The sequence below is a fragment of the Bos indicus x Bos taurus genome, chromosome 8, assembly GCF_003369695.1.
Source record: "Bos indicus x Bos taurus breed Angus x Brahman F1 hybrid chromosome 8, Bos_hybrid_MaternalHap_v2.0, whole genome shotgun sequence".
In the NCBI taxonomy this organism is placed as follows: Eukaryota; Metazoa; Chordata; class Mammalia; order Artiodactyla; family Bovidae; genus Bos; species Bos indicus x Bos taurus.
This window is the reverse complement of record NC_040083.1, coordinates 50,830,323-50,853,623: the sequence shown is the minus strand read 5'-3', so window position 1 is coordinate 50,853,623 and position 23,301 is coordinate 50,830,323. Positions and strand designations below refer to the sequence as shown.

The following is a 23,301-nucleotide window of genomic DNA, read 5'->3' as shown; positions in this document are numbered from 1 at the left end:
ATACCTCAGTTATTATTAGCTCAGAAATTTAGTGCTATGAGTTTATAGTTGCTAAGGAAAGAGAGATTCTTAGGTTCAACTCCTATTTGAAATGGGAAATCACAACCATGTGGAATCATATTCTTTTATGAATCCTGAAAACTACCAGATTGTAGTTTTTTAGATCTTAGTTTCATTAACCCAGTCTATTTTAGAAGAATTTGAAGTGTTATTTTGTCTGTTTGTGGGTGGTAAATCTATTATATCTTTGCCTCTCAGGATATGTCTAACCCTTCAAGAAGACTTTTAAAATCCTTTAAAGATGGCTTTTTCTACTTAGATTAAAATAAAGAATGTAAGTTATAAAAGAATTATTTCCATCTGAAAGAAACCATTTTATAAGAGCAAATGAAGATTGCCAAATAATGCAAAGGTAGTTTAGAAGCTGAAAATAGTCTCTTTAATATTTTAAGAGATGTTAAGATAAAATAAATAAGATATTTAATAATATCTCTTTAATCCAGAAAGCTCTCTTAGACCAGAGAGAGAAATAAATATTTCAGATTTCTTTTTCATCAAGATCCCAAGTGCCTACCATTCCAGGATTTCAAGTACTTAAAAATCTTGAAAAAATTTTTTCAAGTATTAAAAAATAGTGGAAAAACCAATTCAAGATGATCACCTAGTAGAAAAATAGTGTAAACAGTAAACAGAAAAAGAAATACAACATGCTTAATCTCATAAGAAAATGCAAATATAAAAACCATACTAAGATGCCATTTTAATCTACTGTGAGAATTTGAAAATTATATAACTTACTGAAGGTATGAGGAAACATATGTTGCTGGTGGAAGAATAAATTAGTAAAATTTAATGGAGGGCAACTTGGTAACATTGAACAAAATTCAGTTTTGATCCTTGCAATTCAGTTTGGGGAAAGCTTTCTACAGATAAGCTCCTGCGTATGGAAATTATTTATGCCAAAGATATTAGCTTTAATGTTATATAATAAGACATTGGAAGCAATCGAAATGTCCTTAATTAGCATTATTATTTCGATACATTATTTTATAGTGTTAAATGGACTACTTAGTCATAAAACATATTAAGAAAGCTCTGTGTACTGATTGGGAAAGAAGTTCAAGATACATTAAATTGGGAATTATGGTAAGCTTTTTCTTAAAGGGCCAGCTAGAAAATATTTTAGGCTTTGTAGGCATTGGGGTCTCTGGCTACTGACTATTTAGCTCTGTTGTCATGAGAACATTGCCATAGACAGTACATAAATGAATGGACATGGCTGTGTTCCAATAAAACCTTTTTACAAATACAGGTGACTGGCTAGTGGGTTATAGTTGCTGACCCCTGTATTAAATGAAAGAAGCAAAGTGAAGAACTGGGCATATAAACAAAGGTATGAATGAAGCACTGAAAGCACTGAGAAGTGAGTTAAAGCTTTGCCTGGGATATTTGGGAAAAGAAAGACTTTATAGATAAGGTGATAATTTAAACTAAGTTTCTGCAGGTATGTTGGAGCTCTCAAGATTATGGTGAGAAAGAGTTTTCTGGAATTGATTAAAAGTTGTCTTGGTGATGTACGAAGTTGTTTGTTGGAAGTAGATAAATAAGTTGGGACCATACTTTTGAAGGGACTAGACACTAATTCTGATTTCTAACCCATTTTCTAGTTTGAATAAAGTGTCTCAACATCCAACTGTATTAAACCTTGACATTTTGCCATATTTATTTCAGATTTCTTTATTGTTGTTTACCAGTTGAAACTGCTCTGCAAACCATACAGAGCACATTCTTCTCTCTTTATGGAGATAACAACTAGCGTAAATTTGTTACTCTAATCTTAGCTTTCTACGTTAGCTACATGTTTATATATACATATATGAATAACACATTGTGTTCTGTATGTTTTAAAAGATCATATAATGGTTTGTGATGTCATTTCACAATTGTTTTTTGCCCAGAATTGTGTGTTTATGAGTTCTCTATAAAGACTAGCAGTGTTCAATAGAAATACAATGCAAGTCGCCTATGTTATTTTAAATTTCCTAGTAGTCACATGAAAAGTGAAACAGGTGAGATTAATAATATACTTTAATAACCCAGTATATCTAAAACATATTAACATATGTTACAGTATATAAGATTTTAATGAGATATTTTACATTCCTTTATACTGTCTTTGAATATTGGCATTTATTTTATACTTGTAGCACATTTCAATAGAACTAACCATATTTTAAGTATTTAGTAGCCACATGTGGGTAGTGACTTCTACCATGTGAATTGTGATTGTAATAGAACCAAACCCTTCTGATGCTTGAAAGTTGTACATACACTTACCACCAGGGGTCAGCTAATTGTCATCATGCTGACACACCAAGAAAAAGTATTTTGTGTGTTGGAATTCGCTTATTTGCAGGTGCTATGCAAAAATTATTCTGTATACAATAAAGGAAACTTTTTCCAAGAACAGCGTTTACTGATGGTAAAATAGCTGGAGAGCAAAGGTTGGTATAAACATTGCCAACCACGTGCAACCATGGCCTCTTCAAACCCACAAGGGCTCCTGTACTCTTTATTCTTGCTTGTCTAGAAAAGCATTGGAAGTTCCCCACTATTATCAGGGGTGTTACATTTGTAGTAAATATATTGCTTATCCATCAGTTCAGTTCAGTCCCTCAGTTGTGTCCGACTCTGTGACCCCATGGCCTGCAGCACACCAGGCTTCCCTGTCCATCATCAACTCCCAGACCCTACTCAAATTCATGTCCATTGAGTCGGTGATGCCAACCAAACATCTCATCCTCTGTTGTCCCCTTCTCCTCCTGCCTTCAGTCTTTACTAGCATCACTGGAGAAGGGAATAACAAACCACTTCAGTATTCTTGCCTTGAAAACCCCATGAACAGTATGAAAAGGCAAAAAAGATTGCTCATCCATAGTCCAGCCTAATAACTACATACACTTGTTTACTTGCCTGATTTTTGCTAAGAATCTCAAGCAAGCAACACTTGATTACAAAGGCACATATTAATTATATGGCTCCTGGTTTTCTAAGTTTAAAAAGTCAGCTCACCAAAAAGGTCTAAACTTAAAGATTTATATTTCTCTTATTTTCATAGAAAATATCCTAGACTTCATAAAGACTCAATAGAAAATGTCTTTTAGAAAGCCTTTGTTTTATATACATTTTGATTAGAGACTTTTTCTTGTATGCTGTTAATATCCCTTATATGAAGACCCAACAGAAAAAAAAATTCTAAGAGCAAAGGTTTGGGAAAAAATTCTCCCATTCATTGCTTGATTCTTGATCAGTTTGTCAATTCTTAGTTTGTTTTAAAATGTGTTTCCTTCAGTATGTCTACTGAAATCTATTTTTTCTTACTACAAATAATTGGTAGATCTGTAGTAATCTCTCTTAACTCTTAAGGTAAGGCTCACTGTAGTCTTTATTCTGTGGCTTTAGGACAGCCTTTTAATAACAGTTCTATATAGAAACTTTATGCCACAAGGTAGGAATAGAGTTCTATAAGCTTGATTAGTTCAGGAGTATTTAATAGCTGTCAAAAAGCTAACTTTAAGTGAACAAAATAAATATTCGTACTGTTATTAGTACACTTTCCCTTAAGGTTGGCATGATTTCTAATTTCTGCATGGTAATCTTTTACTTTCTTAGAAATTGATTATTATTGATTATTTGGATAAAGATTTAAATACTCTATGAATTTACTTCCAGATCCTTTATATTTTCTGTTGCATTACCTTGATTTTTAAAAAAATTGCTGAACAGAGCCACTTGGGGAAAATGCATGTTTTTTATTGGACAAATGGAAACTGAGAAAAGAGGTAGTTCTAGAGAGTAAATGTTTTGGTGGGTCTAGAAGGGAGTAGAAAATGATGATGGGTCCTTTATACAAGGGCCAGCATGGTGTCCTACAGATAGGAGTTTTTCAGAATCTAGTGTTAAAAATATGTGTGTTCATGTTAGATAACCAATATAGGTAGGCATGAACCAAATGAGATGTTCCCATTTTCTTTATTAAAAATCAAAGTGTTCATACACATAGACATATTGTATATAATCTGGAATGTAAAGGCAACATTCTATTTTAGTGAAAACTTTTATACGGCACCTTGGTTTTAGTTTGGCCATGTCAAGTATTAAAGAATATCTTACAAATCACAATAAGCCTATTTGTCAGAAGTCATTTTTTAACAAATTTCAGTGTATGCCTTATTGTATATATAAAATTTAGCAGTGAAACAGGCTAAATAGACTTCGCTGAGGTTTTTATACAAATATATGTTCCATATATATCTAAGATTGAAGGACCCTGTACAAATCCTCCTGTTACTGTATTTGTAGACTGAATTTTCAAAAGCCCCATAGTTCTGTTTGTTTGTTTTCAGAGTGGGGAATGCTAAATGTTATCATATGAGCTACTAGTAAAAAGTCCTATTGCTGTTTGGAGCACTTCAAACTTAAAGACCATACACTTTAAAGATAAAGAAGTGTTCATGGGAGTAGATTTGGAAATTGGATTTGTTTTATGAGCTAAATTTGGGGAATACAGGCAATAGTGAAATTCCTTTTTAGTTGACGTGATAACAGCTGATTATATACTTTTTTCTTTGGTTTTCCACAAGAATACCATTTTAGTTTCCTTAAGATTATATTGAGCCAGAAGTCCTGAAAGGTCTTTGCTTTGCTAAGGATTTTTAGTGATCTGAAAGTACAATGGCAGATATAATAGCAAAGGAAATTTGTGATGGTAAGGTAATGGTAATAAGTGGAGAACAGTTTGGTTGCAAACCTATGGCATGGTGTAATATGTTGGCCATTATATATGTTCAATTAGTGAAGAAGGAAATGGCAACCCACTCCAGTATTCTTGCCTGGGAAATCCCATGGACAGAGGAGCCTGGCGGGCTGCAGACCATGGGCTTGCAGAGAGTTGGACAGAACTGAGCAACTTAACCACAACAACAGCAATGCTCAATTAGAAAGCACTTGCCTCTCTTCCTTATAAGAATATCCCAGCTCCAAATTCTTTTGCCAACTGAAATATATCAGATTTTAAAGAGAGACCTGACACATTAAAATCTGGTTGTACTTGATTTAGCTATATAAACCATTGTATTAGAAACAGAATTTAGAAATAAAGTTTTGTTTTTACTGTTTCATGTGCTGAAATAATTGTGTTTGGTTTCTTTGTATGTACAGAGATTCCTTTGGAATGATTTGTCTTTCCAAGACAGGTGATAGCTAGGAGTATCTTCATAAGTCTTAGATAGAAGGCAGTTTATCTTCTGAAAAATAATACTTTGGGGATAAAACCCTAGTCTGCTAACATTTGATAATTCCCTATATGCTTATTTCTCATTGATATTTAGAAGTATTTCTCAAATTTAAGAAGTCAGAGCATTGAGTGAGCTTATTCTTATTAAATATCTTAAGTTTTTAATTGTTAATATGGATTTTGTCTTTTTTTTTCTTTCTCCCCTTTCCTTTGAGGAGTTTGGACATAATTGCCTTATTTCATTTCAGGGATCCTTCTAAAGTAAATATTCTGGTACCTGGTGCTGGACTAGGAAGACTGGCCTGGGAAATAGCTATGCTAGGTTATGCTTGTCAAGGAAATGAATGGAGTTTTTTTATGCTTTTTTCTTCAAACTTTGTACTCAACAGGTATTTAATTTACTTTTTGCTAGAAACAGTAATTGCTCAGAATCGGATTGACTTATCCTATTTTTGAAAAATTCTGAATTTGAAGAGAAGTGCATAGTGTTTAATTATGGTATATATCATAAGTGTTTCTTGTATTAAAATTAAATTGCTTATACAGTTACTACTTTAATTAGTTGCCTAGTTAACAGAATGTTGAACAAGATGGGTAAGGGATGTTTTAAAAAGTGCTTGGGTATTCATGACACTGAAATGATTTCTCTGCAGAATTTAGGGCTAAGTATTGTTCAGGATGGAGTATTTTCTTATTGTTCCTTAAACTTCTTCACCCCTTTGTTTCTTTAGTGGAATAAGATTTTAATGTAGTAATCACATTTTTTTTTACTTAAATTCTCATAAAATCATTCACATGAAATGACTCCACATAACTGAGTTGGAAAGATTTCTCAGAACTTCTGTGGCCTTATTTATAAAGTAGTGGAAAAGAGTCTTTAAATCCAGAAGAGGTGTGTTAGAGAAAAAATAAATAGCTGCCTTGTTTAAATAATATGTTGTCTTGTCTTGGTAGCAGTGTGAGTTAGGAGATAGGGAAAAGGTAAAAAGGAGAGTGTTACAAAAAAAATTAAAATAATTAGGTAACAAAACTCATACCATTTTTTGAAAAAAAAATACTTAGACTGTTTTTTACTTGGGCTCGAGTTTTGGCAGTATATGTTTAAAAATTTGAATGAACAGCACATTTATATATCTGAATTTACCTTAATTTTGTTTCTGTCTTTTAATCCATGATTGGTTACTCATCTACATGCATATGTGGAGTTTCAGATAATTGGGTATAGTGGTAACACTTTTAAGTATTTAATTATATAAGTAAATCCTCAATCAGATTATAAATTTTGGTATTTAAAGTAGATTTTCTTGGTAAAATATTTACTTAACACTGAATTTTATGCTCATATTTTACAGATGTTCTGAAATTAATAAATATAAGCTTTATCCCTGGATTCATCAGTTTAGCAATAATCGAAGGTCAGCTGATCAGATTCGACCCATCTTTTTCCCTGATGTTGACCCCCACAGTCTTCCTCCTGGTTCTAACTTTTCTATGACAGCAGGAGATTTTCAGGAGATATATTCAGAATGCAGTAAGTCCAAAGCAAGCATTTTAAAAATCACATCCTTTATTCTAAATTTAATGAGCTAATTTTTTACTGAGCCAAAGTTGTCATTCATTTTGATGGTAGAATTTAAGGTATACTTCAGTGACAGTTTATCAATAGAATGTTTTCAGAGTTATGTATAAGACAGTCATGGGAACTATAAAGAAATACGGGATCTGCAGTTTAGAAATTTATAATCTGTTGGGTCTATTAATATAAGACAACATGTAAACAAAGGTTGAGTAATGAATATAGTAAAAATGAAAGTAGGTTAGTATGACAAGTGAGCTGTTGTGGAGACAGTGACTTAAATAGGGAGGAATGGCGTTCAGAGGTACAACGATATGAATGAGTAAGGTAACCAGGGATGGTAGAACAGCCTGGCTGCAAGGAAAAAGGACTATGGGGGATTTAATGGATGATGAGGCTAGAGAAGTAGGTTGGTTCCAGATTGTGGAGGCCTTTTATAATCTATGAAGTTTGGACTTCAGCCTGGCAAAATGTAGAAGAAACTTGAGCTAGTCATTAGAGAAAGGGAGATGATAATGGGGAAAGAGGAGAGAGACTTGGCAATAAAAAGAAAAAAAGAAGGCTGAGGGGTCAGCAAGTTTGTTTGTTTAACAGGTATTTGTTGAGCACCTATTAAATAGGAGGTATATTCCAGGTCCTGCGGAGACAGCAATGAACAAAACAAAGTTCCTACTCACAGGGAACCCATATTCTAGTTTTGAGCGAGGCAATAACAAATTAATATTGTGAGGAAGAAAAATAAGGCAGGTAAAGGGGATAATGATTGACTGAGGAGGGTCTGCTGTTTTATATGGAATTACCAGGAAGGTCTTTCTAAGGGGGAAACTTAAAAATTGAGCAGAGAACCTCATAACACTGAAGAGGCAAGTCATTCAGATATATGGGGGAAAAGTGTTGCAGACAAAGGAAATGGCAAAGGAAGGAAGATTCTGAGGTGTGAAGGACACTTGTTCTGCTCAAGAAGAGCTAGAGGATCAGTTTGGCTGGGATATGGTGAGCAGTGGGCGGGTGATGGGAGATGAGGTTAGAGGGTTTGGTGAGACAGACTTGTAGGCCATAGCTAAGACTTCAAATTGTACTCGAAGAGGAATGGGAGGCCTTGGAGAGATTAGAGCAGGAGAGTAACAAGGTAGTGAAGTTATTGTTTTTCCCTGAATGCTGACACTGGGAGATCCTGCATTGAAGGTACAAGGAGAGAGATGGTGTTAGGATAAGTCAGGGAGCAGAGTCTCAAAATAGAAGTGAAATAATGAAAAACATTGCTTTGGCATGTAAAAATGACTTTCTTCTGGAGCACAGTTTGAAAGAGGAGATGGGGAAGGTGATCATGGTTGGATGAAGTGCCTTACCTGTACAGACAGCCACTTTCAGTGCAGTCTCTTCTGTCTCTGTGCCAAGCCACGGCCTCCAGAAGCCAAACTGTTCTCTGTTGGCTTTTCACCCTCTGCTGATGACTGTCCCATCCCTCTTTTTAACTGGCAGTTCCCCCAAGTACTGGTGGATGCTTATGTATTTTGATACCATTCATTTCTCAGTTGGCAGCAGATGCATTCAGTCTTTTTTGAAACCTTCCAGAATTGGTAGTTAACACTGGTTTAAATCACAACTTAAAATTAAAATGATTGTTAATTTCATTGCAACTGATTTTATTTTTAAATTTTAAAAAATTTTTAATTGTTAAAATTTTTATTAGAGTCATCATAACTGATTTAAATAAAGCTAAAAATTGAAAAGATTATAAACAAAACTCATAAATATTATTTGGTGCAGATATAGTGATATAGGTTATCAAAAATGATTTCCAAATTGGTTACATTATCAAATTAGCAATAAAAGCTTTTATGAATGATGGCATATTTTGTAAATGATTTATTTGGTTGGCTAGATTATAGTATTTGATTGAAAGAGTTTAGCTTCTATACCTCTGTAGTTAAATATTCGTATCTGTAAAGAGGTAGCTGGTTCATTTATAGAATTCATGAAAAGGCAAAACATGTAGTGACATGTAGTAATTTGATTTTCCTTAAATAGATACCTGGGACTGTATTGCTACCTGTTTCTTCATAGACACAGCTCACAATGTAATTGATTATATTGATACAATATGGAAAATACTCAAGCCAGGTGGAATTTGGATAAATCTAGGTAAGTTCCTCAGTATTTATTAGAACCTGTACATTAATCTGAATACTTATAGCTGTTCTGCATTGGTAACTTCACACACAGTACTAAATATTCACAAAAGTTGCCATTATGTGATACGTTTGGTTTTTTAAATAATATATTTTTAATCGGAGGATAATTGCTGTATAATATCGTGTTGGTTTCTGCCATACATCAACATGCATCTGCCATACATCAACATGAAACATGTCACATATGTCCCCTTCTTCCTGAACCTGTCTTCCATCTCCCACCCATTCTACCCCTCTGTGTTGTCACAGAGCACCAAGTTTGAGCTCCCTTCATCATACAGCAAATTTGTCACTGGCTACCCATTTTACATGTGGCAATGTGTATTTTTCCATGCTACTCTTAATTCGTCCCACCCTCTCCCTCCTCCACTGTGTCCACAAGTCTGCTCACCAAGTCTGTCCACTGCGGCCCTGCAAATAGGTTCCATCAGTACTATCTTTCCAGACTCCATGTACATGTGTTAATATACAATATTTGTTTTCCTCTTTCTGACTTACTTGACTCGGTATAACAGCCACTGGGTTCATTTACTTCATCAGAATTTACTCAATGCGTTTTTTTATGGCTGAGTAATATTCTATTCTGTATGTACCACATCTTCTTTATCCATTCATCTGTCAGTGGACATCTCCTCCATATCCTAGCTCTTATAAATAGTGCTGCAGTGAACATAGGGGTACATGTGTCTTTTCCAGTTATGGTTTTGGAACCATAGTGGGATTGTTGCATTGTATGATATTTTTATTCCTCGCTTTTTTAAGGAATCTCCATACGGTTCTCTATAATAGCCATATCAATTTACATTCCCACTAACAGTGCAGACATTTCTCCAAAGACAGATGGCTAATAAACACATTAAAAGATGCTCAACATCACTCATTATTAGAAATGCAAATCAAAACTACAATGAAGTATCACTTCACACTGGTCAGAATGGCCATCACCAAAATATCTACAAACAATAAATGCTGGAAAAGGTGTGGAGAAAAGGGAACTCTCTTTCAATGTTGTACATGTTTTAAAACCTCCATAGTTTCCTTTAGATTGCATTCTAGTTGGTGGTGCAGTTCCTCCAATCATAGCTAGTCCCTCCAAAAGCAGTGGAACCCCCAAAAGTTGTATATTCATACTAGGTCAGTCTCATAGCAGCCATAATTTCAAAGAGGTGGTGGTGGTTTAGTTACTAAGTCGTGTCCAACTCTTGCAACCCCATGGACTGTAGCCCACCAGGCTCCTCTGTCCATGGGATTCTCCAGGCAAAAATACTAGAGTGGGTTGCCATTTCCTTCTCCAGGGGATCTTCCTTACTCAGGAATCGAACCCAGGTCTCATGCATTGCAGGCAGATTCTTTACTGACTGAGCTTCAAGGGAAGCCCAAAGAGGTACTAATTATTAATTCAATGATAATCATTCCCTCATCTTCCCAATTCTCCACTCCATGGAGAAACAGCACTTCTGTTCAGGAGAGAGTGGTCTTTTAAAATTTCTGTAATGAAACATTTGAGGGGAAGCACTTAATCTCTCCCATGAAATCCTCCTCCCCAGTATATATATGTATGGGGAAAGAGTAGGTATGATAACTTATGTATCTCCTTTAAATTTAAGAAAGAGTAGAAATATAATTTCATTTATGCAAAAACCTTTTTACTGCATCCTATTGCTGGTTGCTAGAAATCAAATGATGAGTATGACGTGGTCCTTTCCCTCTGGAGCCTAAGGGAAATTGCACATTTTATCCTGTTCCTTTAAAATAAAGGGGAAGTAATGATAATCAAGGTAAACATACTTTTCTTTTTTAGTAAGATAGATAATCTTTATTAAGAAAGACTATATACGTAAAAGTCAAGTAAATATTGAGTCCTTGGTCTTCAGTATTGGTGTAGTTCTGTTGGTAGGTTCTGTTACTTGCTCTCTTTAATGATTTAGCTTACCAGAGATGTAGTCAGTAGGTCTAAGCCTCCAGGTCATAGTAGGTCTTTTCCAAACTTCTTTTTAGAAGTCCATAAGACAGATGAGAGCAGCGTAATATATAGCCATGATATGAAGCAATTATCTCAAACTTTGAGTCTTCCTTAAAAGAAAAGTACTCCTTTACTGAAGGAATGACTGAAAGATAGCATTACCAACTGGGTATTTGTTTCCTTGTTGTTAGGCATAATGTTGGCCACTTAAAAAATACCTGTGTAGTCTCAGAACAACCATATGTTGAAGTGGAGTTTACTGTATAGTTGAAGAAACTGAATCTTGGGTTCAGTAACTAGCAGAAAAGTTGTGGCGTTTATATATGGCAGATGGGCTGACAGTCCAGATCCAACCCCTTGACTGCCTAATCAGCTACCTCTGCAGGCTTGCACTGGGTCAGTCTATAACTCACCTTTATTCTGACTGTGTGTTTATGTGTCTAAAATTTTTCATACCAGTTATTTTGTTATATAAGGTTTTGTGTATTTCCAGAGCATTTGACTTAACTTTCATAGAAACAACTTTTCTTTTTGAACATTTATTGGTTTATTAATATTTTATTAAGTTATATAATAACAACAGTTACAACTGCATGGAGGAAATACATGTGGCCCTTGGTAAGTATACTGTTTGATAAGAGTAGATGTGCTGAGGTGTGGCCTGTGGTCTGTCATTGGCATCACAGTTAATTCAGCATGTTTGTTAACAGGATATCAGTTAAGAAGAGGGCTTCCACTCTTCTTACCAGGGAGTTTCTCTTATGCTCCAAGCCAGTGTGTCCAACTTGGATGTACCACAGATGCTTCCTAATGCATGTGTCTGGAGGAAATGATGCCCATGCTTCCCCTTTGCCTTTTCTGTTCCATCATCTACTCAGATTTCCCCAACCAGAAAACTGGTGTAGGCCTTTAACCTCTCTTCTTCTCCATCTGCATCTAGTCAGTCTATAAGTTTTACCTCCTAAAACTCCTTAATAGCTCTTGTATTTCTTTTTAACCCAGGGTTTCTCAACCACTGTACTTGTAAGTTACCGTCAATGTTTTACACTCCTTTTACTTCTCCATTTACCACCAAAGTGATCTTCCCAATGTGCAAATCTATTCTTATCAGATCTCTCCAGCATAAAAGTCTAGCTTTGTTGGTAACCTAAACCCTTCTGGATGTATACAGTGCCTTTTGTGATCTCTCTTCTGTCTTGTGTCTCAGCTTCATTTTTTGTTTTGTTTTGACTGTCCTTCCTTGTCCTGACCTCAGGTACTAGTCTTCTGACCTAGAAAGCCCTTTCTCTTTCCTCTCAATTTTCATTTGGCTCTTCCCTATATGTGCTCTTTAACACTCTGCTCAGGAGATCCTTTCAGATTGGGTTAAATATTATGTTATTTCTCTTTTATACTCTCACAAGTCTGTCAGCATTTAATGCATTGTGGTGTAGTCACTCATCATTTTGTTTCCCCTACTAGTTTCTGAGTTTCACAAGGGTAGGAATCTAGTGCTTCTTCCTCACTTGGAGTTAACTGTTATGTATATGAATGGATGCATTGTTTTAGAATTTGAAATAAGGATCAAAGTAATTTTAAGATGCCACAGAAGATTGATTGGCTGCTAAGAGACATGATGATAAAATGGCATTTACATTGGTAAATTCAATCGCTTCTCGGCCTTTTGGCTAAGATCAAGTGTAGTACATTGGTAAATTCATAACATTCCTGTGGTTTGGGCTTCAGTTATGTAGACTTGGAAAATTAGTTTCATCTGTAAACTGAGAATGTGTCCCTAGCCCCTTGGGGACAATTTCAGTCTAACTTATGCAGATGACACCACCTTTATGGCAGAAAGTGAAGAAGAACTAAAGAGCCTCTTGATGAAAGTGAAAGAAGAGAGTGAAAAAGTTGGCTTAAAGCTCAACATTCAGAAAACTAAGATCATGGCATCTAGTCCCATCACGTCATGGCAAATAGATGTGGAAACAGTGACAGACTTTATTTTTGTGGGCTCCAAAATCACTGCAGATGGTGACTGCAGCCATGAAATAAAAAGATGCTTACTCCTTGGAAGAAAAGTTATGACCGACCTAGACAGCATATTAAAAAGCAGAGACATTACTTTGCCAACAAAGGTCCATCTAGTCAAGGCTATGGTTTTCCCAGTAGTCATGTATGGATGTGAGAGTTGGATTACAAAGAAAGCTGAGTGCCAAAGAATTGATGCTTTTGAACTGTGGTGTTGGAGAAGACTCTTGAGAGTCCCTTGGACTGCAAGGAGATCCAACCAGTCCATCCTAAAGGAAATCAGTCCTGAATATTCATTGGAAGGGCTGAAGCTGAAACTCCAATACTTCGGCCACCTAATGCAAAGAACTGACTCATTTGAAAGACCCTGATGCTGGGAGGGATTGGGGGCAGGAGGAGAAGGGGACGACAGAGGATGAGATGGTTGGATGGCATCACCAACTCAATGGACATGAGTTTGTGTAAACTCTGGGAGTTGGTGATGGACAGGGAAGCCTGGCGTGCTGCAGTTCATGGGGTCGCAAAGAGTCGGACGTGACTGAGCAACTGAACTAAACTGATGCTTATATAGACCAGAATGTCAGTATATTCATATGTAATGAGAAATATGCCCACTAGCCATTCTGGAATACTAAAAAGTTATATTTGAAGTTATAATGAAAAATTTGCCACAGTGTATGAAATTAGAGTTGGGAATATTATTAACTTATAAAATGCTCTGAGGGGTATTTAAGGTACTCACTATGTTTTCCAGGTTTGGGAAAACTAGTGAGCTTTTCAAGGGAACGGTTATGTATGCACATATCCTTTGGGAAAGGCTCTGATTTTGCAAAATGCAGAAAAAATGCCTATGCATCCTGTTTTTCGGTTTTTCGTGGTGACTAGTACCCCTTAAATGCATCTATATGTAATTTAAAAAGTGGGGGTGCAGAAGTGTTTGTGTCTATGTGTCTGTGTGTACACTCATGCCCTGATACATAGTTGGATAGTGGAAGGCAGGCAGTTATCAAAGTGAATCTACCTTCATCTGGAAGAATTAGCAAGTTAAAGTACCAAAGGAGATCTTTGTAATGTGTAATGAGAAATGGAGCCTATTAGAGTTTAAAGCACTATAAAGCTACAGAATTTTTAAAAACATGAGAGATTGCCTATAAAAGGTAGATGATTGGACACTTGGACACATATATTAGTTCCTCATTGAGATCATGTTAACAGTTCATAAAAAGTTATAAACATGGATAAAGAATGGAAGGATGTCATCAGGGGACAAAAGAATGTAACAGTATTTCAGAAGATAGGGTAGATGGATAAGTTTTGCAAAGAAACCAATGTGAATACAGCCAGTTGACCTGGAATAACCATAGAAAATGAGGCACCAAATGAAACAAACATAAATTGAAAGTCTATATGTAGGGAATAGCTGACCTCTTCCAAGACACCCACCTTATGTACATTTCCAGACCATGCTCAGCCAGGAGACCAGAAGTTTAATTCACTGGAAAAAGTGAATGGAAAAGGAGCAGAATTTATGAAAGCATAGGCTAATAAAGAGTGAGGATGAAATATAGGACAGAAAAGAAGAGGATCAATTAAAAGTCTGCATTGGAAAATGATTGGACAGTGACCACCAGTTACCGTATTTCTACCCACAACACCTCCCTACCCTGCCTACAAAGCTTTTTCCTGGGGTTTGGGTACTGGCTGTCTGTTTTGCATGGATGTAAGCCATGTTTCTTTAAGTGGACATATTAATACAGTTACTGAGCTTTTAATAATTGTATGTTGGATCTTTTTCTCTTAAATCTTTTCTGTATCTTTATGTTTTAGACGTATCTCTTATATACAGCATATAGTTAAATTTTGCTTCCCTGGTGGATCAGCTGGTAAAGAATCCACCTGCAATGAGGGAGACCTGGGTTCAATCCCTGGATTGGGAAGATCCCCTGGAGAAGGGAACGGCTACCCACTCCAGTATTCGGACCTAGAAAATTCCATGGACTGTATAGTCCATGGGGTCACAAAGAGTTTTACACATCTGAATGACTTCCACTTCATCTAGTCTAATAATCACTGTCTCTTAACTGGAACTTTTAGAAGCTTAAGGATATAAATGATTTAAATCAACTTATCTGACAGAATGTGGTCCACTGGAGAAGGGAATGGCAAACCACTTCAGTATTCTTGCCTTGAGAACCCCACAAACAGTATGAAAAGGCAAAATGATAGGATACTGAAAGAAAAACTCCCCAGGTCAGTAGGTGCCCAATATGCTACTGGAGATCAATGGAGAACTAACTCCAGAAAGAATGAAGGGATAGAGCCAAAGCAAAAACAATACCCAGCTGTGATTGTGACTGGTGATAGAAGCAAGGTCCAATGCTGTAAAGAGCAATATTGCATTAGGAACCTGGAATGTCAGGTCCATGAATCAAGGCAAATTGGAAGTGGTCAAACAAGAGATGGCAAGAGTGAATGTCGACATTCTAGGAATCAGCGAACTGAAATGGACTGGAATGGGTAAATTTAACTCAGATGACTATTATATCTACTACTGCGGGCAGGAATCCCTCAGAAGAAATGCAGTGGCCATCATGGTCAACAAAAGAGTCTGAAATGCAGTACTTGGATGCAATCTCAAAAACTACAGAATGATCTCTGTTTATTTCCAAGGCAAACCATTTAATATCACAGTAATCCAAGTCTATGCCCCAACCAGTAATGCTGAAGAAGCTGAAGTTGAACGGTTCTGTGAAGACCTACAAGGCCTTTTAGAACTAACACCCAAAAAAGATGTCCCTTTCATTATAGGGGACTGGAATGCAAAAGTAGGAAGTCAAGAAACACCTGGAGGAACAGGCAAATTTGGCCTTGGAATATGGAATGAAGAAGGGCAAAGACTAATAGAGTTTTGCCAAGAAAATGCACTGGTCATAACAAACACCCTCTTCCAACAACACAAGAGAAGACTGTATACATGGACATCACCAGATGGTCAACACTGAAATCAGATTGATTATATTCTTTGCAGCCAAATATGGAGAAGCTCTATACAGTCAGCAAAAACAAGACCAGGAGCTCACTGTGGCTCAGACCATGAACTCCTTATTGCCAAATTCAGACTTAAATTGAAGAAAGTAGGGAAAACCACCAGACCATTCAGTATTGACCTAGATCAAATCCCTTATGATTATACAGTGGAAGTGAGAAATAGATTTAAGGGCCTAGATCTGATAGATAGAATGCCTGATGAACTATGGAATGAGGTTCATGACATTGTACAGGAGACAGGGATCAAGACCATTCCCATAGAAAAGAAATGCAAAAAAGCAAAATGGCTGTCTGGGGAGGCCTTACAAATAGCTGTGAAAAAAAGAGAAGTGAAAAGCAAAGGAGAAAAGGAAAGATATAAACATCTGAATGCAGAGTTCCAAAGAATAGCAAGAAGAGATAAGAAAGCCTTCCTCAGCAATCAATGCAAAGAAATAGAGGAAAACAACAGAATGGGAAAGACTAGGGATCTCTTCAAGAAAATCAGAGATACCAAAGGAACACTTCATGCAAAGATGAGCTAGATAAAGGACAGAAATGGTATGGACCTAACAGAAGCAGAAGATATTAAGAAGAGGTGGCAAGAATACACAGAAGAACTGTACAAAAAAGATCTTCACGACCCAGATGATCACGATGGTGTGATCACTGACCTAGAGCCAGACATCCTGGAATGTGAAGTCAAGTGGGCCTTAGAAAGCATCACTATGAACAAAGCTAGTGGAGGTGATGGAATTCCAGTGGAGCTATTCCAAATCCTGAAAGATGATGCTGTGAAAGTGCTGCACTCAATATGCTAGCAAATTTGGAAAACTCAGCAGTGGCCACAGGATTGGAAAAGGTCAGTTTTCATTCCAATCCCAAAGAAAGGCAATGCCAAACAATGCTCAAACTACCGCACAATTGCACTCATGTCACACTCTAGTAAAGTAATGCTCAAAATTCTCCAAGCCAGGCTTCAGCAAAATGTGAACCGTGAACTTCCTGATGTTCAAGCTGGTTTTAGAAAAGGCAGAGGAACCAGAGATCAAATTGCCAACACCCTCTGGATCATGGAAAAAGCAAGAGAGTTCCAGAAAAACATCTATTTCTGCTTTATTGACTATGCCAAAGCCTTTGACTGTGTGGATCACAATCAACTGTGGAAAATTCTGAAAGAGATGAGAATACCAGACCACCTGATCTGCCTCTTGAGAAATTTGTATGCAGGTCAGGAAGCAACAGTTAGAACTGGACATGGAACAACAGACTGGTTCCAAATAGGAAAACGAGTTCGTCAAGGCTGTATATTGTCACCCTGTTTATTTAACTTATATGGAGAGTACATCGTGAGAAATGCTGGACTGGAAGAAGCACAAGCTGGAATCAAGATTGCCGGGAGAAATATCAATAACCTCAGATATGCAGATGACATCCTTATGGCAGAAAGTGAAGAGGAACTCAAAAGCCTCTTTATGAAAGTGAAAGTGGAGAGTGAAAAGGTTGGCTTAAAGCTCAACATTCAGAAAACGAAGATCATGGCATCCGGTCCCACCACTTCATGGGAAATAGATGGGGAAACAGTGGAAACAGTGTCAGACTTTATTTTTGGGGGCTGCAAAATCACTACAGATGGTGACTGCAGCCATGAAATTAAAAGACAGTTACTCCTTGGAAGGAATGTTATGACCAACCTAGATAGCATATTCAAAAGCAGAGACATTACTTTGCCAACAAAGGTTCGTCTAGTCAAGGCTATGGTTTTTCCTGTGGTCATGTATGGATGTGAGAGTTGGACTGTGAAGAAGGCTGAGCACTGAAGAATTGATGGTTTTGAACTGTGGTGTTGGAGAAGACTCTTGCGAGTCCCTTGGACTGCAAGGAGATCCAACCAGTCCATTCTGAAGGAGATCAGCCCTGGGATTTCTTTGGAGGGAATGATGCTAAAGCTGAAACTCCAGTACTTTGGCCACCTCATGTGAAGAGTTGACTCATTGGAAAAGACTCATATGCTGGGAGGGATTGGGGACAGGAGGAGAAGGGGATGACAGAGAATGAGATGCTGGATGGCATCACTGACTCGATGGATGTGAGTCTGAGTGAACTCCGGGAGTTGGTGATGGACAGGGAGGCCTGGCGTGCTGCCATTCATGGGGTTGCAAAGAGTCGGACACGACTGAGCGACTTCTCTGATCTGATCTAATCTGATCCCAGATTCAGGAAAATGGGATCTCCTTCAAGCTGGCTCCTGTGTCCTTTTGACATATCCCTGCCATTGTCTGAGCATCTTCTTTCTGGCATAACTAGGTATTCTGGGCTCATCTTCCCCTTTTTCTGCCTGAGATCAGCCAGTTTTTCCAAGGATTTCTGGCTCCTTTTAATGGGGAATGGTATGTAGAAACAAAATTCTGCATTCTCCCACTGTCATGGTGTTGCTTCTAGGCCTTTTTATAAGTATATGTATGTATCCTTCTATGTCTATAAACATGAGTTCATGTTTATAAATCGTGAGTTTATGCTCATACTTCTAGTTCCATAGCAACTTTAGGTACGGAGTACAAAGTTGGCATATAGCTTTCAGCACATTTAAGACATCATTCCAGCAGCTTCTATTTTGTTGTTTATAATTCAGCTATTTTAATTGTTGCTTCTTTGAGTAATCAGTTTTGTTTTTTAAGATTTTCACTTTGTAGTTTTTTTCAGGCTCAATATTACATTCAGATGTAAATTGTTCTTTTTAAAATCTATACAGTTTGTTGGGCCACCTGAGTCTGTAAATTGTTTCATCAGTTCTGAAAAATCTTAGCTTAAAACAGATCTCCACTTGCCAATGAGACAACCTTAGCATCAAAATAAATAATAACAGTTATTATTTCTTTGTGTACCTCCTCTCCCACATTCTTTTTCTCTTCTTCTGGAAATGCAGTCAAATGTACTCTCGACCTTCTCAACAAAGCTTTCACTTTGCTTTACTTGCTATTTTTTTTTTTTCTTGTTTTGGTCTGTCTGTCCTGCATTCTAGTAATTTATTCTGACCTGTCTTCCCATTCACAATTTTTTTGTTTCACTGTGTCTGACATCTATTTCATTTCTATTTGGTGGGGACTGTGTGTGTGTGGGGGGGGGGGTTATTTTTATTATTTTGTTTTTTTGTTTGTTTTTGGTTAGCTATGCCATTTAAGAAGGTTCTGTTCTCTGCATATGTTTTCTCAATGGTCTTTTACTTCTCTGAAAATAGTGTATTTTGTATGATAATTGTAATATCTCACATCTTTGCAGGTCAGCCTCTGCTTTCTCTTGTTGCTGCTGGCTCTTGCTTATAGTTGTTTGTTTCCCTGGGCTATAAGATGCAAAACTGTACATGTAATATCTCATTCTAATGCGTCAAGGAAAGACTGCAAGGAGATACATTAAGTTTTCAAGTGGTTATCTGTCTTTACTAGGATTAGACATGGGTTTGATTTTATGTTGTTCATGTTATTTTAGCTTTCTGTTATTGAGCTTACATTATACTTACAGTTAAGGGAAAAATGTTTTCTTTGCTTCTGTTATTGTCATTAAAGAAAAAGTGAAGACAAAATGGATTAAAGACATAAATGTAAGAACAGAAACTATAAAACTCTTAGAGGAAAACAGAGGCAGAACACTCAATGACGTTAATCCAAAGCTAGATCCTCTATCACCCACCTCCTAGGGTAATGGAAATAAAAACAAAAGTAAACAAGTGGGACCTGATTAAACTTAAAAGATTTTGCATAGGAAAGGAAACTATAAGCAAGGTGAAAAGACAACCCTAGGAATGAGAGAAAATAATAGCAAATGAAACAACTGACAAAGGATTAATTTCATACAAGCAGCTCATACAACTCAGTACCAGGAAAACAAACAACCCAGTGAAAAAGTGGGGTAAAGACCTAAATAGACATTTCTCCAAAGAAGACATACGGATGGCTAACAAACACATGAAAAGATGCTCAACATCGCTCATTATTAGAGAAATGCAAATCAAAACCACGATGAGATATCACTTCACACCAGTCAGAGTGGCCATCATCAAAAAGTCCACAAATAATAAATGCTGGAGAGGGTGTGGAGAAAAGGGAATGCTCTTGTACTGTTGGTGGGAATGTAAATTGATACAGCCACTATGGAAGACAATATGGAGATTCCTTAAGAAACTAGGAATAAAACCACCGTATGACCCAGCAATCCCACTCCTAGGCATATACCCTGAGGAAACCAGGGTTGAAAAAGACACACGCATCCCATTGTTCATTACAGCACTATTTACAATAGCTAGAGCATGGAAGCAACCTAGATGCCCGTTGACAGATGAATGGATAAAGAAGTTGTGGTACATATACATAATGGAATATTACTCAGCCATTACAACGCATTTGAGTCAGTTCTGATGAGGTGGATGAACCTGAAACAGTGAAGTGAGTCAGAAAGAGAAAGATAAATATCGTATTCTAACGCACATATACAGAATCTAGAAAAATGGTTCTGAAGAATTTATTTACAGGGCAGCAGTGGAGAAACAGACATAGAGAATAGACTTATGGACATGGGGAGAGGGGAGGAGAGGGTGAGATGTATGGAAAGAGAAACATGGAAACATATTACTGTATGTAAAATAGATAGCCAATGGGAACTTGCTGTATGACTCAGGAAACTCAAAGAGGGATTCTGTATCAACCTAGAGGGGTGGGATTGGGAGGGAGTTTCCAAAGGGAGGGGACATATGTATACCTATGGCTGATTTCATGTTGAGGCTTGACAGAAAACAGCAAAATTCTGTAAAGCAATTATCCCTTCAATAAAAAATTTTAAAAACTGTGAAGAGACAGGAGAATTGAGAAAATAAAGAACTCCTTCAGGATTGTGATAGTGTTTTCTTCATCTTTATATATTCAGTGCCAGGTATTTGCTTGGTGCTTGATAAACATTCCTTTAAAGAATGAGCTGGGGACTTCCTTGGTGGTCCAGTGGTTAAGACTTTGTTCTTCCACTGCAGGGGGCACAGTTTCAATCCCTGGTTGGTGAACTCACATCTTGCATGACTTGTGGCATGGCCATAAAGTAAATTAAAAAAATAAAAATTTAAAAATAGTAAAGAATGAGCATAATAAATGTGAAAAACTGCTCAGCCTCAAGATAATGCAGATGAAATTATGCATGGCCTATCATTTTCCTCTTGCCAAATTACCAAATACTTAGTTTAATAAAAATACTTGGTGTGTTTTTTCTTTATAATTTAGATTTTTTGAGGAGGGGTATAGTTAACATATAATAAATTCACTTTTTTAAAATGTATAACTTGAAGTATTTTGGAAGCTGGATAATCATGCAGCCATTACATCTATCAAGATAGGGAACATTTCTATCACTTGCCCGAAAAAGGTCTTTTCTGACCTTTGTAGTCAGTTCTCTCATCTTCAGTATCTGGCAGGTAGAACTATGTTATTATAGTTCTCCCTTTGCCAGAAAACCATATAAATAGAATCATAGAGTAAGCTGCTTTTTGTGTCTGGCATCCTTCACTTAGCATAATGCTTTTGAAATTCATCCATTTTGTTGCATGTACCAGTGGCTTTTTTCTTTTTATTGCTGAGTAGTATTTCATTGTATGGATATACTACATTCTGTTTATTCTTTGGCTGGCTGATGGACATTTGGGTTGTTTCCAAATTATTATGATTATGAATAAAGTTGCTATAAACCCTCATGTATAAATCTCTGTGTAGCTACAAGCTTTCATTCCTGCTGGTGGAATTGCTGGGTCATATGTGGAACATGCATGTATAACTTTACAACAAACCGCCAACCAGTTTTCCAGAGTGACGGTACCATTGCATTCCCACCCCTTGTTAAGTAAGGTGTTAAAACAAGTACTTAATTGCAATTGTGAGTGAAAAGTAGTATGTCTGTTTTGGAAAGCATTTTGGCAGTCTGAATCAAGTTAGTAAAAATATTTACTCTCTTTGACCTAGAAACTCCACTGCAAGGCATGTCTTTGTAATATATTTCTGAAATATAAGCAGATATGTTTGTTGAAGTACCATTTGTAGTAGGAGACTGAAAAATACAAAGCAACTGTAATGGTTGTCTTCAGGTGGTAAAATTACAGATGATTAACTATATTCAGTGCTATGCTGGGCATTATAATGGATTAAAAAGAAACATAAGACATGTTCCTTTGTTCACGTAGCTTGTAATGAAACACAACATGAGTAGAAATAAAATATGGTCTGAGTCTGTAAGAAGTATAGGAATGTGTTTATGTAAATATAATAAAACAGTATTATTGGAGGTTCTTCAAATAATAGAGGAGGAACAGCATACGCTTTAGTACTGGAGATACTTGGCTGTGAGGCTCTGCATTCTTTAATAAAAGAATGCTTCAAAAGCTTTGGGATGATCTTGGATACAACAGGTGCTCAGTAAATGATAGCACCGTCCATTTTTACTAGTACTAATAAAACTTAACAGGAACTTAACTTTGATAGAGTAGTTTGGTGGGCAATCATTACTATCTTTTGAAAAGAACTGCTGCTGCTACTGCTAAGTCGCTTCAGTCGTGTCTGACTCTGTGCGACCCCATAGACGGCAGCCCACCAGGCTCCCCCGTCCCTGGAATTCTCCAGGCAAGAACACTGGAGTGGGTTGCCATTTCCTTCTCCAATGCATGAAAGTAAAAAGTTAAAGTGAAATCACTCAGTCATGTCTGACTCTTAGTGACCCCATGGACTGCAGCCTACGAGGGTCCTCCATCAATGGGATTTTCCAGGCAAGAGTACTAGAGTGGGGTGCCATTGCCTTCTCCTTGAAAAGAACACTAATATATAAATTATAATTATTTTATTCTAGTGGTTTATGTACAGTAAAAAAAAAAAAACAAAGAAGAAAAACCTTTTAACCCTAAGTAAGTTCCACAGAGTGCTCAGCAGTTTGGGACCAGCAATTTTGTCTTGTTTGTTGCTTTTATCTCTTGTGCTTATTAACACATGGTAAGAGGAGTGAGGTAGGGTGGGGGTGGTGAGTTGGTCTCAGGATTTATAATTAACCCAATGAAAGTAAAGAGAAGATTGTCTAGTCCCTTAGTATAACTATGGAATGATAATGTTACCTGGATGAAGTTGATAGATTGGGCAAAATGTGAAATTTAAAAGAATGGAATATCTGGTTTGAGTCAGATAACAGTTCCTTGGATGTCTAGAGTGAGAGAATAATA

The 23,301-nt window shown here is 36.8% G+C and overlaps 1 protein-coding gene and 1 pseudogene across 1 annotated transcript in view; both read left to right on the top strand.

Moving 5' to 3' along the window:
• Positions 1-23,301, top strand: part of CARNMT1 (carnosine N-methyltransferase 1) — a 42,308-nt gene that overhangs the window by 14,889 nt on the left and 4,118 nt on the right. The window contains exons 4-6 of the mRNA XM_027549480.1: positions 5,545-5,685; positions 6,649-6,827; positions 8,904-9,017. Of these exons, the coding sequence (XP_027405281.1) occupies positions 5,545-5,685; positions 6,649-6,827; positions 8,904-9,017 (434 nt within the window). The remainder of the gene's footprint in view (positions 1-5,544; positions 5,686-6,648; positions 6,828-8,903; positions 9,018-23,301) is intronic.
• LOC113897980 lies at positions 12,678-12,838 on the top strand (annotated as a pseudogene).